The sequence below is a fragment of the Triticum aestivum genome, chromosome 2D, assembly GCF_018294505.1.
Source record: "Triticum aestivum cultivar Chinese Spring chromosome 2D, IWGSC CS RefSeq v2.1, whole genome shotgun sequence".
In the NCBI taxonomy this organism is placed as follows: Eukaryota; Viridiplantae; Streptophyta; class Magnoliopsida; order Poales; family Poaceae; genus Triticum; species Triticum aestivum.
In genome coordinates, this window is record NC_057799.1 from 483,878,880 (window position 1) to 483,895,373 (window position 16,494).

The following is a 16,494-nucleotide window of genomic DNA, read 5'->3' on the forward strand; positions in this document are numbered from 1 at the left end:
GCGCGACGCGCACCAACCAGTTCCTGCTTTGCCCACGTCGACTGAGTCCGGCTGCCACGAAGCCACCACCGCGCGTAGCCACCACCCGCAGTCCGCTCCGTGCGATCCCGTGGCGACAGGAGCTCCGCACCCGCCAATCCAGTGGTCAACCCCGCCGTCCAGTTCTTCACCAACCAAATCTCATACCTACCTCCTCAGCTGCCTATTTAATCCCTCGCCTCCCTCCTTTCCCCTCCAAAGAGCCTCAGCTTCATCTGCAGCTGAGCTCCTCTTCAGCACATACATCTGCCGGCGTCTAGCCAGCTTACTTTCAGAATCCAGATACACATACCCCTGCCGGCGTCCAGCTAGCTCACTTGCTTTAGTACCTCTCTGCATCTTTCGATGGAGTGCGAGAATGCACACGTTGCCGCCAACGGCGATGGCTTGTGCGTGGCGCAGCCGGCGCGGGCCGACCCACTGAACTGGGGGAAGGCGGCGGAGGAGCTCTCGGGGAGCCATTTGGATGCGGTGAAGCGGATGGTGGAGGAGTACCGAAGGCCCGTGGTGACCATGGAGGGCGCCAGCCTGACCATCGCCATGGTCGCCGCGGTGGCTGCCAGCAGCGACACCAGGGTGGAGCTCGACGAGTCCGCCCGCGGCCGCGTCAAGGAGAGCAGCGACTGGGTCATGAACAGCATGATGAACGGCACCGACAGCTACGGTGTCACCACCGGCTTCGGCGCAACCTCTCACCGGAGGACCAAGGAGGGCGGCGCTCTGCAGAGAGAGCTCATCCGGTACGAATTAAACCGCAGAACCAGTTCTACTTCTTGTTAAGCATTTCTGTTAGTAGTTATGTGTACCAGACTATGAATTGAGTTATGGAAACCTTATTTTTTCGTGATTGCTTTTGAGTTCAGATTCCTTAATGCGGGAGCCTTCGGCACCGGCACCGACGGTCACGTCCTGCCTGCCGCGGCGACGAGGGCGGCGATGCTCGTCCGAGTCAATACCTTGCTCCAGGGATATTCAGGCATCCGCTTCGAGATCCTGGAGACGGTCGCCACGCTTCTCAACGCCAACGTGACACCATGCCTGCCGCTCCGGGGCACGATCACCGCATCCGGTGACCTCGTCCCGCTTTCATACATCGCGGGCCTGGTCACCGGCCGCCCAAACTCCATGGCGACCGCTCCAGATGGCACCAAGGTTAATGCCGCCGAGGCATTTAAGATTGCCGGCATCCAACATGGGTTCTTCGAGCTGCAACCTAAGGAAGGCCTAGCCATGGTGAATGGCACGGCAGTGGGCTCAGGGCTTGCATCCATGGTGCTTTTCGAGGCTAACATCCTTAGCCTCCTTGCCGAGGTCCTGTCAGCCGTCTTCTGCGAGGTGATGAACGGCAAGCCCGAGTACACCGACCACTTGACCCACAAATTGAAGCACCACCCTGGACAGATCGAGGCTGCCGCTATCATGGAGCACATCCTTGAAGGCAGCTCCTACATGATGCTCGCGAAGAAGCTCGGTGAGCTTGACCCATTGATGAAGCCAAAGCAAGATAGGTATGCACTCCGCACATCACCGCAGTGGCTTGGCCCTCAGATTGAGGTTATCCGTGCTGCCACCAAGTCGATCGAGCGGGAAATCAACTCCGTCAACGACAACCCACTCATCGACGTCTCCCGTGGCAAAGCTATCCACGGTGGTAACTTTCAGGGCACACCCATCGGTGTGTCCATGGACAACACCAGGCTTGCCATTGCTGCGATTGGCAAGCTCATGTTTGCCCAATTCTCAGAGCTGGTGAACGACTTCTACAACAACGGTCTTCCCTCCAACCTCTCCGGTGGGCGCAACCCAAGCTTGGACAATGGCTTCAAGGGTGCCGAGATTGCCATGGCCTCCTACTGCTCCGAGCTTCAGTTCCTGGGCAACCCTGTGACCAACCATGTCCAGAGTGCGGAGCAGCACAACCAAGATGTCAACTCTCTTGGTCTCATCTCCTCAAGGAAGACCGCCGAGGCCATTGACATACTCAAGCTCATGTCCTCAACATTCTTGGTCGCGCTGTGCCAGGCAATCGACCTCCGCCACCTTGAGGAGAATGTCAAGAATGCTGTCAAGAGTTGTGTGAAGACTGTGGCTAGGAAGACACTGAGCACCGATACCAATGGCAATCTCCACAACGCACGCTTCTGCGAGAAGGACCTTCTGCTCACAATCGACCGTGAGGCAGTGTTTGCGTACGCAGACGATCCTTGTAGCGCCAATTATCCACTCATGCAGAAGATGCGTGCAGTTCTTGTGGAGCATGCCTTGGCAAATGGTGAGGCTGAGCGCGACGTGGAGACATCTGTGTTTGCTAAGCTTGCCACGTTCGAGCAGGAGCTTCGGGCAGTGCTGCCAAAGGAGGTTGAGGCTGCCAGGAGCGCCGTGGAGAATGGCACTGCCGCACAGCAAAACCGTATTGCCGAATGCCGGTCGTACCCGCTCTACCGATTCGTGCGCAAGGAGCTTGGAACGGAGTACTTGACTGGAGAGAAGACAAGGTCTCCTGGCGAAGAGGTGGACAAGGTGTTCATTGCCATGAATCAGGGCAAGCACATCGATGCACTGCTTGAGTGCCTCAAGGAGTGGAACGGCGAGCCCCTCCCTATCTGCTAAATAGAGGATCGAGAAAGTGAAGAGTAGTGTGCTTCAGATTTCTGAAGGCTCTTATGATAATACTGTTTTTTCATTATATATTCTAAAAGTTGATGTTTACAATGTTCTTCTAGAGCTGCCAATGTATTGCCAAAGATTGCAATTGCATGACTTGGTAGTGTTGGGTAGCCAGTAGAACTTTTATGATGTACGTAAGTTAAAAGGGCAGCGTGTGTGTTAACTTTTCATGATAAATTTACTGCCTCCATTTTTTGGGATCAACTGGTCCTCGTGACGATAGTCCAAGAACCAACGATTGGAATTTCTTATGGTGTGTGTACGGCGATTCAGAAAGTAAAACTCATGCCTAGGTGGTCACCGGTCAGTAATAAGTTCTTTGAATTCTCTGAACGGGATGAGGGCTTCTCTGAATTCCCAATCTCCCATCTAGGTTTTGTTGTTTCAGTATTCTACTTACTAATTTTCAGTCTGGATTTCTATGGAGGGACACAACGATGTTTAACTTGGCGTTCTTCAACTATTGTACCACCGCATACCTATGAATCCATTTTTTGATTATTAATTCACTAATGATCACAGCCCATAACACAGGGTACATACACATGAAGTTTCTCTGTGCTTCTGAACATTGCACTAATTTTCAGTTCTAGTCATACGTAGGCATGAAATATATATGAAGATTGTAAGGTTGCTCACGCGGCAAAATTGACAAATTTAACCTATTGACGAAATCAAATCACAGAATGAACTGCTCGTGAAACTATTTCACGTGGTTGACCTTTTTGTGTGACGCCCGACACAAAGGCGCCACACTACACTGTGCAACGCCTCATAGATAGTCGCTACACGCCTGGCCAGCGTCGCACCGGTGTCATCCGAAAATTACTAAGTCAGTGTGCAGCGCCTGAGAGCTAGGCGCCACACTATACAGTGTAGCACCTAGCTTCTAGGCGTTGCACTAGTGGTTGCTTCATTTTATAGTGCAACCACTAGTGCAGCGCCTGAGAGCTAGGCGCCACACTATATAGTGCAGCGCCTAACTCTTAGGCTCTGCACAATGACTTAGCAATTTTTAGGCAGTCTGGGGTGCAACGCTGGCCAGGTGTGTAGCGCCTATCTGTGAGCCGTTGCACAGTGTAATGTGGCGCCTTCGCGTCGGGCGTCACACAAAAAGGTCAGCCGCGTGAAATAGTATCACGGGCAGTTCATTTTGTGATTTGATTTCGTTCACAGGTCAAATTTGTCAAATTTGACTGCTCATGCATGTGGCACGTGCTTGTATTCTACTCCCTTTGGTGTTCTTCAATCTACACGCATCAATAGCTCCACGCATACATTGACCATACACGAGATGTGTATGTATGTCCCTCTGCACCGGCCACCGTACCCTGCCAACTAACACGTCTGTGTTGCATGAAATGAAGATGTCAACTAGCAGTGTCCTAATCTCGAACTCAGTATGAGAAACAGAAAGCAGTCTGATGTCTACTACACAATCTTTTTTTTTAGACATTGTTGGTCCTCCAAGTGCAGAGGTTTGTAGGACGGTAGCAAATTTCCCTCAAGTGGATGACCTAAGGTTTATCAATTCGTGGGAGGCGTAGGATGAAGATGGCCTCTCTCAAACAACCCTGCAACCAAATAACAAAGAGTTCCCCAACACACCCAATACAATGGTAAATTGTATAGGTGCACTAGTTCGGCGAAGAGATGGTGATACAAGTGCAATATGGATAGTAGATATAGGTTTTTGTAATCTGAAAATATAAAAACAGCAAGGTAAAAATAATAAAAGTGAGCACAAATAACGTTATTGCAATGCGTTGAAACAAGGCCTAGGGTTCATACTTTCACTAGTGCAAATTCTCTCAACAATAATAACATAATTGGATCATATAACTGTCCCTCAACATGCAACAAAGAGTCACTCCAAAGTCACTAACAGCGGAGAACAAACGAAGAGATTATTGTAGGGTACGAAACCACCTCAAAGTTATTCTTTCGGATCGATCTATTCAAGAGTTCGTACTAGAATAACACCTTAAGACACAAATCAACCAAAACCCTAATGTCACCTAGATACTCCAATGTCACCTCAAGTATCCGTGGGCATGATTATACGATATGCATCACACAATCTCAGATTCATCTATTCAACCAACACAAAGAATTTCAAAGAGTGCCCCAAAGTTTCTACCGGAGAGTCAAGACAAAAACGTGTGCCAACGTCTATGCATAAGTTCACGAGGTCACGGAACTCGCAAGTTGATCACCAAAACATACATCAAGTGGATCACGTGATATCCCATTGTCACCATAGATAAGCACATGCAAGACATACATCAAGTGTTCTCAAATCCTTAAAGACTCAATCCGATAAGATAACTTCAAAGGGAAAACTCAATCCATTACAAGAGAGGAGAGGGGGATAAACATCATAAGATCCAACTATAATAGCAAAGCTCGCGGTACATCAAGATCGTGCCGAATCAAGAACACGAGAGAGAGATAAAAACATAGCTACTGGTACATACCCTCAGCCCCAAGGGTGAACTACTCCCTCCTCATCATGGAGAGCACCGGGATGATGAAGATGGCCACCGGTGAGGGATCCCCCCCGGCAGGGTGCCGGAATGGGTCTAGATTGGTTTTCGGTGGCTACAGAGGCTTGCGGCGGCGGAACTCCCGATCTAGGTTATGTTTTGGATGTTTGGGTATATATAAGAGTTTTTGGCGTCGGGAACAAGTCAGGGGGGTCTCCGAGGCGGCCACGAGGTAGGGAGGCGTGCCCAGGGGGTAGGGCGCGCCCCCACCCTCGTGGGTGCCTCGGGACTCTTCTGGCCCATCTTCGATGCTCCATGGGCTTCTTCTGGTCCAAAAACAATCTCCGTCACATTTCAGGTCAATTGGACTCCGTTTGGTTTTCCTTTTCTGCAATACTCGAAAACAAGGAAAAAAACAGAAACTGACACTTGGCTCTAGGTTAACAGGTTAGTCCCAAAAATATATAAAATAGCATATAAATGCATATAAAACATCCTAGATGGATAATATAATAGCATGGAACAATCAAAAATTATAGATACGTTGGAGACGTATCACAGTCAAGTAGTCATCTTCAAACCGTGTTTTTTTTCTTTGTATTTCCTTATTCAATCCCGAAAAGAAATTGTATTTCCTTAAAAGTCGGTGTTTTGTAATCTTCCTATAAAGCTGCTAGTTTGTTGCCAAAAAATACAATTGCATGCTTTGGTAGTGGTAGGTAGCCAGTAGAACTTCTAACATGTAAGTTAAAGGGTACAATGATATACTGCATTCCTTCCGGCCAACCGATCTACCTTCCCGATGAAGTATCTCGGATTGCCACTGTCGGTCAAGAGGCTAAATAGGATCCACTTCCAGTACCTGGAGGACAAGATTGTGGCCAAGCTTACTCCATGGCTGGGCGTGCTCATGGCACCTCCGGGAAGGGCGGTGCTGGTCAAGTCTGTCATCACGGCTATCGCTATATACTATATGACAACGTTAAACCTACCGATTGAGGTCTTGGAAGAGATTGATTCTCTTCGCCGAGCCTTTCTTTGGGCTGGCTGTGACAAGGTCACTGGTGGCAAATGCAAGATCAACTGGATGCAGGTCTGCAAGTCCAAGGTTCATGGGGGGCTGGGCATCTTAATTCTAAAGAAGTTTGCGTCTGCGCTTCGCATCTGGTGGCTTTCGGCAGAATGGTTGGATCCGCCGAAGCCGTGGGTTCGCTTGGGCAATCCTTGCGACGAGAATGATAAAAACATTTTTGCGGCTGCCACCAAGGTGCTTCTCGGCAATGGTCTTCGGGCCTCTTTCTGGGAGTCCGCTTGGCTCGATGGTTTGAGGCCCACAGACATCGCGCAGAAGATTTTTGATCTATCAAAAAGAAGGGGCTGTTCGGTTCAAAAGGCATTGCAGAATAATTTCTGGGCCTACCAAATTAACACGGACGAGATCACCTCCAGTAGACATCTGACCAAGTTCACCAACCTTTGGGAGAAGATTTCTACGGTGCACCTAAACCCCGAGATGGCTGATTCTATTTCCTAGAAACTCACTAACGATGGCATTTACTCTGCATCCTCGGCCTACAAGGCCCAGTTCCTGGGTTTGGTTGACTCCAACATGTAACAATTGGTGTGGAAGATCTGGGCTCCCCCCAAATGCAAATTCTTTGCTTGGCTAGTTATCAATAAAAGGATCTAGACGGTCGACAGGCTTCAACGCCGGGGTTGGCCTAACTGCAACCGTTGCCCCCTATGCAAACAAGAATCCGCGGCCCACCTACTGTTCCAGTGCCGCTACACGGTTCGAGTTTGGGGAATGATCAAGTCTTGGCTTAGCTTGGTGGATGTGCACCCTTCTACTTGGATGGCCATCCATTCGGTAAAGGCCTGGTGGAACCTTATTGATTCCAATATGTCGCAATCTAGACGGCCGATGATGTCCCTCATTATGCCTATCTCGTGGGAAATTTGGAACGAGAGAAACGCACGTGTGTTCCGTAACACCGCGGTGCCGGTAGGGGTTCTTGTTGCTAGAATCAAAGATGTATCCAAGCTATGGTGTCTTGCAGGGGCAAGGTATTTGAGTAATATAGTGCCACAAGAGTAATGTGTTGTAATTCGGCTTTTTGGCCAAAACCTCTAAACCTTCTTCTTAATCCATGAAAGTGGCAAATCTTTTGCCCAGTTTCAAAAAAGGATACAATGCCCGATAAATATTCATGATAAATATACTTGTCCCTTTTTCTAGATCAATGGTCTGGTGGTTCTTGAGGATACTTCAAACAGTGCAAAGAATCTATTGTGTTTACATGACCGCAAAGAATCTATTGTTGTTATGCCATAAAGTCCATGGACATGATAAACCAACATAGACAGGGATCAGGAAGTTAAAATGGATGGAGTTCTGGAGCGGGAAAATTGTATAAGGACCCAGTGGTGATGGAAACTGATAGCACGACAGTGGGGACGGAGCTCCAGGAAGGCTTAACGAACCGATCCAACTGTTTCTCCCTGTTGGTTGACATAAAAACGAAGCTTCTAACTTCCCATGTGAGATCAACATCGTAGGGAGGAATTGTAATAGTCTGGCTCACGAACTGTCAGCTAAAGCAAGGAGGAATGGTAATCTGACGCTGATAGGCAAGGTTCCGGATACTCTTCAGAAAGTCTATTTGCTCGATTGTAACCCAACCTCTCGGTAGACTACTAATTAGTTCTAAAAAGAAGTTAAAATGGTTCCTACGTAGTAATATAGTCACTGGTCGTTGTTATCTCCATAGTGGCTAGTTCCGCTTTCGTCGACAAAATGTGATGGCTTCTCTGAATTCTCAGTCTTGTACCCACTTGTTCCTATTTAAGTGTTCTATTTACCAGCTTCAGTCTGAAATGTAAGATGAGCACATAATATGATGTTCTCCTAACTTGGTGCTATGAACATATTTAATTTGGATAGAAGATTTTCAATTCTTTGTTAGGGGCCGAACACAAATAGTTTCTTTCGTCAATGAAAATGTTCACTAAACCAAATATCAGGTTCACATGTTATTTAAAGGGCACTAAAAAATAAGCAGACAATATGAATTGCCATACATGCCTCGCTAAAACCCTGCCCTCATGTGGCAAAGAGCCCTCTCATCTATGATTAAGATTTGAGGAGAAATTGAGGGAGTAATATTTTTGGGTTGTTAGGATTCTTAAGCACACTCAACACATGTAGTTGTTCGTTCAAGGGAAAAAATGCAGTTGTTCGTGAAATCTGAATTTTGACCAATGTTAGTAAGTCAATGGTCAACAACTTGAACAATGATGATTTGGTGGTGGAGTTGTTGGCAACTATAGGTCAAGTCAAATATTAACATCCTCGCAGAACAAGTCTAGCGTCAACAAAGATGAGGTCAAAATTAGGCAATTGCCAGTCTTACGTCCTTAGCACCCATGGTGCGAGAATGTTTCAGGAAGAAAATTGTGGATATTCCCTGATTAGCATGGGCGTTGATGTTCAACTTAATTTAAGCCACCAACCAAATGGTTTCAAAAAATCTAGTTTATAACTGAAGATCACTAAAAACATCTAGCTATAATAATTTTGAGGAATTTGCATGTTTTTCGCTTCGGCAAACAGCCAGTTTAACTAACTTCACTAAAACCGCGATATTACAGAGTGAACTTTATTCAGCCTGGACTTGCACGGATGTAAATTACATATGAATTAATCTAAAGTTCTTCACTCGTTCAGAGAAACTGCTTCCACAACTCGATTGTCCACGTGCATTTTCACCTCCAGAGATTCACATGTAGTGTGATCATATTGGGTATACTGATACAAGCCGGGGTTCTTTTCCTTCGTCGGATCAGGTCCTCGACGATCTCTTTCTATAGACTCAAGCTCAAACAAGAATGTGCACATGTCTGCACGCATTGGACCGCCCTGTGTTTGTAAGAGCTGACCGATTGGCTACGGAAAAGACGCTCCCTGACTTCTCATGACCAAACCACTTGGAGCGACAGCTGCACGTCGGCCCTCGCCGGTAAGGTCCGTAAGGGTTGGTTTCTTCTTTAGAGTGAGCTTGTGCTGCAACCCGATCCCCCCTGCTTTCCTCGCCCTTTGTTGCACCCCCCGCCGGCTTCCTGTCATTCAACTCGCTTCCTTAGCTCTAGCCCTAGCTTCCCTCCCAGCTTCGTTCCCTGGCTTGGTCTATGGATGGTTCCGAGTTCGAAGATGCTATGTTGGCCAAGTATGGGTGCGGTATGGTTGAGGCTGTCACCGGACGCTGCCGGCATGCTGGCGTGCTCGCTACAGTCCTCACCGACGGTGTGCTGCTCTCTCCTAAGGCTTTCGCTTCGCTCTTGGTCAGTTGGTTTGGGGGATGGGCCAACGGCTATTGCGTTCAAACGCGCCGGCGTGGCACCTTCCTCTTCTAGGTCGCACATGAGTACATTGCCAAGGAGATCGTGCTCCACGAACCCTGGAGCTCTGGCTTCCTTTCTGTTAGTATGTCGCTTTTCGCCCTGGAGCCTTCTGCGTGTCGTGAGGTCTCGTCTAGCCGCCTTGGCGCGCGCGGCCGGATCTGGCAGGCTAACGCTCTCTTGCCTTCTGTCCTTGGGCCGCGCCCCTCGTGCTCGTCTCATCTGCGCCAGGTTGGCAGTCAATCGATAGCGCATTTCCCGCATGGCCAGATTTCTGCGGATCCCGTCATCGCTTTGCACGGGTCGTGCCCTCGCGCATGCAGCTGCGCGCCTACATGCAATCAATTGCATGCTAGCCCTTTCCCCCATAATCCTGGCCTTTTGCTGGCACCGCCTCCTGGTGACCAACCCGCTGTTGTTCAACGCTCGGATTCCTCCGTAGCTGTTGGCAACGCTTCGGCTGCCACCCCCGGCTCCCCTTCCTCTCCTCTGACCGCGCCTGGCGTCCCCAGCTATAGAGAGGTGCTGCTGTCTAATGCAGATTCACCGTATCCACCTCCTGCAAGCTTGGGTTCTGCACCAAATCGCCCTTTTCGATTTGGAAGGCCTAAAGACCTGTCCCAGCGCTGCTTCCGATGCCTCGCCTACAGCCACCGCCGCCGCGATTGCCGGGATCCGGCTGTTTGCTGGACGTGCCGCTTAGTTGGGCATTTTAGCTATCAGTGCCTTCTCTGTTTCTTTCACTCTCCTTCCAGCCGCTCCGCCCCGGCCTTAAGTACCAGCCCAAACCCATCCGCTCACCCCACTCTCGCCCTCGACTAGCCTTCTCCCTCCCGCGCCCTCGCTCCTCCTCATAGCTCTTCTAGCCCACCCTCCCCTCTCATGGAGCCTGTTGTGCATGGCCGCCCCTCCTCCCTGGATGTGCACTACCCCATGGTGCCGGACCAAAACTCCCTCGTTTGCCTAGTCAACATCACCCCCCCGAAAGCTGCCTTCTTGCCTTGGCTCAAATTCGTTTTCCGTCACCACCTTGGCATCACGGCGGTGCGCTTCGCTGATGCCACTGTGGGGACTGCCTTCGTGATCTTCCAGCGGGAGTCCGAGTAGGTTGCGGCCCTGCGCGCCAGCCCTCTCGCTCTGGCGGATCGCACCGTTTGGATCCTGCCTCACAATGCCGACGACAACGCCTTCTCCTTTGCCTACCGCCATGTTGTGAGCTTGTCTCTCGAGAAGATGCCTTTGGAGCTGTGGAACCGGCGTGGGGTGGCAGCGAGTGTTGCTGGATTCGCCAGCCTGTTCCGCCTCGTGCATGCTTGCCTCCATGGCAGCGAGTTCTCAAGCATCTTCGTCCTGGTTAAGGTGGAAGCTCTCCACCACATACCTCACCACCTCACCTTCCACCGCGTCGACGGCAATGGCACCTACGCCGACGTGATCATCAATGAGATCTGGGACATCGCCCGATCGCTCGGCGCACCCACTGCACCACCTTGCCGTGGTGAGGAGGGGGGTGTGGGCGAGCCACGGCCGGGCGCCTTGCCGCGCTTCGTCGGGAGCGGGGGCGGGAGCAACGCGCGCTCGGCCGCACCGCCGCGCTGTGGTCATCCCCTCGCTCATTCTTCCGCACCTTACACGGCGGAGGAAGGAATGGCAGACCGGGCCTTCCATGCTTTTCTGCACCCGCAGATGGCCAAGGTGGACGACTGCCTCGCCATGCTCAGGCTCTCCGCTAAACCTAAGCTCATCAAAGGCGCCACCTTCTCCTTTCCATCGGCGGACCAGATTCTGCATGAGGACGAGCTACGCCTCTGCCTCTACTCCTCGTTGTTGGCGGCTGACGTGCGCACTCCGCGTGTCACGGTCTCGTTCGACATTGACTCGCTATGCTTCTCCTTCACGCTGGAGCTCACCAATTGCCGGGCGATCACTGGGCTCATCTCGGTGCGGCCGGTGACCGTGGGCGATGTTTTTTTCCTTGCTTCAACTATCTCACAGAGGAGCTTGCGCGGGAAAGCTGCCGATCCCTGCTTTTCAAATTCTGGCCCAAGGAGGTGGGTGGTGGGCTCTGTCCGCGCACTCTGCCCTTGCTCCCCTCTGTTGAGGCCCGCAACCCGCCCAAGCCCAATGTGCCTGCCAACATTCTTCCAATGGCTGGCCCGCTGCTTTCCTCCATGGACCCAAACACCCTCCCTCCTGCGGCCCAGTTCCCAGTCCAGGCACACCTTCAAGCTCATCAGATCCTTACTACCCGGCCCATCTGCACCAGGCCTCTCCACTATATTCCTAGGGCTGAGCCAGGGATCCTCCCCACTAACCAGCCTTCTCCAGTGATTGCCACTGACCTCATCCATGGCGCTTGTGCGGCGCTCCCCCCGCATGTGGCCACCGTCTTCTGCAGTTGTCGCGATCTGCCGCGCGAGCCTGCAGCAAATGACTTCTTCGCCTCTAAGGCCGTGCTGCAGCTCCTTCCTCCCGCCCCTGGTTCTGCTGCTGTCACACCAGGCGCTCCGGCCATGCTGGATCTTAACTTGGATCTGCGGGGGTCGGACCTGCCTCTGGTGGAGAACGACGTGATCGCCCCCAGTCTGGTGGCCGCTCCTGTGGGGTGGCACCGCCTGCTGCCTCGTCCCCGCGGTGCAGCCCGCGCATTCAGCAGGCATACGACGGGGTTCAGGTGAGCCCGGTGGAGTGTGCCGCCAAGCGCAAGGCGATGGAGTCTGGCTCCAGCTCCAGCAGCGGCCCCTCCCGGCGCCCGGGCTCCTCCAACCGACGCAAGAAGGCCAGGGCCAAGGCGCCGGCTGTGGCCGGCCTCCTGGAGCTTCCTCTACTTGCGACCCTGACTCCACTCACCAGGAGCAAGCTCAAGCTGATCGCCCAAGGCTGTGACCTCAACGCCTCAGCCATCCTCGACCAAGCCAGGACCCGCGCGTAATCTGCTGCTTTGGGCGAGGCGCCTGCCTCCCCTTCTGTCAGCGCTTCCTCTGCTTCCTCTGTGCGCATCCTCGACACCCCAAATGCATAATTCCTCTGCTGTCAGTCGGTGGTTGACGCTTGAGACCGCCGTTTTGCTGTCATCTATGTTTGTTAGTGTTTCATCTTATCTAGTCCAGGATTTGCAATCGAGTCGTAGTCGTGTGCCTGCTGTCTTTGTAGTGGTTGTGGCTATCTGCTTCAGTCTGTACTGCTCTAATATGTATCGAGTTTGTTTCCTTTCCAACAAGAGATATCATGTTTGCTTTCTGCCCCATGTTTCTTCTAGCTTTCTTATGCTTTGCTTGCTCTTTCTCTCAGGTTGCTTGCACAATGTTTCTCTATGAAGATACTAAGCTGGAATGTCCGCGGCCTCGGTGACGACGATAAGTGTTCGCTCGTCCGTGATGCCATAACTTCTTGTTGTCCTAGTGTCGTGTGTTTGCAGGAAACGAAGCTGGCCTCCCTCACTCCGTTCAAGTTGAGATCGTTCCTACCCATGAATTTCACAGATCACGCTGTTACTCTGTCTGAAGGCACATATGGGGGGATCCTGGTGGCGTGGGACTCCTCAAGTGTTTCTGGGCAAGTTGTTGCTGAGCACAGATACCACGTTACGGTCAAGTTGGGTTCTACTGAAACTAACTGCCAGTTCTTGCTCACTGCTGTGTATGCACCCTGCCTGAGCACCGAGCGGTCTACGTTTTTTGAGGCAGTTTCTGAAGTGGCAGCCGATTCCGACACACCATGGGCCGTTTTGGGAGACTTCAACATGTACAGATTCTCACACGAGAAATCAAGGGGCCGGATTTGTTGGACTACTATGGAACATTTCAATTCTTGGATCAGAGAGCATGGCTTGGACGACATCCCAATTGAGAACAAGTTGTTTACCTGGTCCAACAAGCGAAGCTCACCAACTTTGGTTCGTCTAGATCGTGCTCTTGTTAATGCTGCCTAGGGTCTAAACTTTATGCAGACTGCAGCCTCTTGCCCGCCCTCTATTACCTCGGATCATGCTCCGATCCTGCTTCATTTCTCTGCTAACACTCCCAAGAGCAAGCTCTTTCGCATGGAAAACCACTAGTTGGAAATGGAAGAGTCAAGAGAGCTCATTATCAGTTGCTGGAGCAGAGGGCTTAGACACATCTCCTCCACCCTCATCAACTTTAAGATGAGGCGGCTGCGGGCTGCCCTACGACAATGGAATCGACGCAAAACTTGTCTTCGTGTGCTGATTGAAAACAACAAACATGTTGTTTGCTTCCTCAATGTTGTGGAGGAGAGGAGGCAATTGTCTTGTTTGGAAACTGTTTTCAGGGAAGTCGCTTCAGCCAAGGCAGAGTAGATGATATTATGGCAAACCGCGATTTAGCGTCGCAGGGCCAAAGTGAGGTGGTGTGTATCCAGGGATGAAAATTGCAAGTTCTTCCGCGCAGCGGCCAACTGCCAATCCCGTCATAATAAGGTTAAAGTCCTAATCCACAATGCGGTCGAGCACTACCAGAACAACCAGAAACTTGGCATTGCAACTGAGTATTTTTCTGCGGTTTTGGGACAGCCGGTTGTTTCTTTGCCAACAGTACAGCTTAGCTCCTTGTACACGCCTATGGATCTTTCTGGGCTTGCAGTTCCTTTCTCCCGGGCTGAGATTGTTGAGGCTATCAACAAAGCTCCAAATAATAGGAGCCCAGGACCAGACGGATTTACCAATGAGTTCTACAAGGTTTTCAAGCATCTCCTTAAGGATGACCTAATCAGATTCTTCGAAGACCTACACAGCAACAAGGTCAACCTTGATGGTATCAATACTGCCTACATCACTTTGCTGCCCAAAAAGGATACGCCCTTGGAAATAAAGGACTACAGACCCATCTCTCTGGTTCATAGCATGCCCAAGCTAGCTTCCAAGATCCTGCAGCACTCTGACATTCTTTGCTACCAGTGGTTCACTCTGCAGTATCGCCAGATAGCTATACCTCTTGGGGCTTCCAGCAGAGATACTGCCATGTGGCGTGGTTTCAAGGATCATATCCCCATGGTCATAAACTCCTCACGCTGGACTCTGGGCTCGGGCAAGCTCATTTCCTTCTGGCATGATCATTGGGTCGAAGCAGGCAGGCTCTTCTTGCTGCTCCCTGTTCTGTACTCCTTTGCCAGGAACCATTGCTACTCGGTTAGCTTGCAGTTCTCAGACGGTGCTTGGTCAGTACAACTCCACCCCAATCTCTCCCACTCTGCTGAGCGCGAGCTACTGCTGCTGCAAAATCTTATTGCTTCTCTAGCTCCCGACGGTTCATGCGAAGACAGGCGTACTCCCTCAGTTTTTTATAAGCAAAACAGCACGGCCTACTTCTACCGTCTGCTGACCTTCCGTGGTGTTTCTTGTACCTTCCATGATTGGGTCTGGGATACGTCGATTCCCTTGAAGCACAAAACCTTCCTCTGGTTAGCTTTTTGGGGCCGGCTAAACACCAGAGACAACATGATCAAGAAGCATTGGACGACCGTTGCTGCATGCTCCGGTTGTGATCTATGCCCAGCAGTGGAATCGGTTCATCATATAATGTTGCACTGCAGGGCGGCATCTACACTATGGCATCACATGCGCTTGGCATCGTTGAATGACAGGTCGCCAGATATACTATCCTTCGTCCAACAAGCTACTGCTCATCTACAGTTCAAGCGCAAATGGAACATGGCTTTTGCTGCACGTGCCATCACTCTCTGGCATGCACGAAACGATCGTGTTTTCAACTCACGTTCATGGGCAGACTCTTACGTAAGATATTATGCTGTAGATTTGATCTGCCTTTGATGCTGCAGGACCAAGAAGCAACAAGATAAAGAGGACCTCACGTTTTGGCGCAATCTTGTAGCAACATAGTCACATAGTTTCTTCCTATTGTTTCTCTCCTACCTGCCTCAACCCCTCTCTTTTATCGGTTCTTGTTGGGTTTGCACTAAAGTGCACCCCACAAGCTTCATGTAACCGTTCGTTGTTCCTCAGGCTACGGCCTGTTTTGAAATATAAAGGAGGCTGGAGCCCCTTTCTTTTTCAAAAAAAAACCCTCAGTGGTTTCAACTTTCAAGGAAGCAATTTCCGTCCCATGCGTGATCACGGTGTGCACGCGGTGACCGACCATGACCAGGCCGGACACAGGACCAGTGTACACCGGCCGGGTTCCCCTCAGTGGAACAGCCGGAATCGAGGCTCAGGAGAAAAACCAAACGCCGCTTGCCGTGGAACTCGCGAATCCGTGAGCACAAATCACTGATTAGAACGGCACATGCTGCAGTTGGAGCCTCTCCATAGTTGAACTCTTTGCCGTGTACGTATATAAGATTCCAGAATATCTGGTCAACACAAGTCAAGTCTGCAGTGAGGAGCGAAACTACACACCGGAGGCCGGAAGTATGCATCAGTATGGCTTTACATTCAGACCGGAATATCCTTCGTCATTTACTCATTTGGAGATGGAAATTGCACGGACGACCAAGACGGGAACAAAAGCGGGTTCCAGATCTTGAGACGAAGCTTCAATAGATCAAGTGGAGCCGAAAGTGCTATTCTGAGCCCGAGCTCAGATGCACCTGTTATCCTGACCATTCTTCAGCGCCAAGATTCGCTCCAGTGTGTGTATTTCACAGTGTATTCTCAGCAGTATTGGATGCTTTTCCAGAGGATAGGGCCCACCCACCTACCGCATTTATTTTAACGGCCGCCCCCCTCCCGCTACTCATGCTCAGACTTATGAAGTTTTAGTTGCATTTACCACAAAACGAATGTCGAACAGATGCCTCCATCTTATTTTCCATTTTCCATACACGCGAGCATCTTTACCGACAAGCATCCATGAAAATGCTATCCACCCATGCTTTGTCAGCTCACCATCAGGGCCAAATTGATGTATGAAATCATCCCCACCCAGGA

The 16,494-nt window shown here is 50.7% G+C and overlaps 1 protein-coding gene across 1 annotated transcript; it reads left to right on the plus strand.

The window, feature by feature from the left end:
• Positions 1-221: 221 nt before the first annotated feature.
• Positions 222-2,910, plus strand: LOC123053983 (phenylalanine ammonia-lyase-like). Its single transcript, XM_044477615.1, has 2 exons — positions 222-779; positions 903-2,910. The coding sequence occupies exons 1-2, from the start codon at positions 385-387 to the stop codon at positions 2,647-2,649; spliced, it is 2,142 nt and encodes a 713-aa protein (XP_044333550.1). The 5' UTR covers positions 222-384; the 3' UTR covers positions 2,650-2,910.
• The last annotated feature ends 13,584 nt before the right edge of the window (positions 2,911-16,494 follow it).

Coding starts and splice junctions, on each gene's coding strand:
- LOC123053983 (XM_044477615.1), top strand. CDS start 385: ATGGAGTGCGAGAATGCACACGTTGCCGCCAACGGCGATGGCTTGTGC. Junction 780..902: donor CTGCAGAGAGAGCTCATCCG/GTACGAATTAAA, acceptor TTTTGAGTTCAG/ATTCCTTAATGCGGGAGCCT.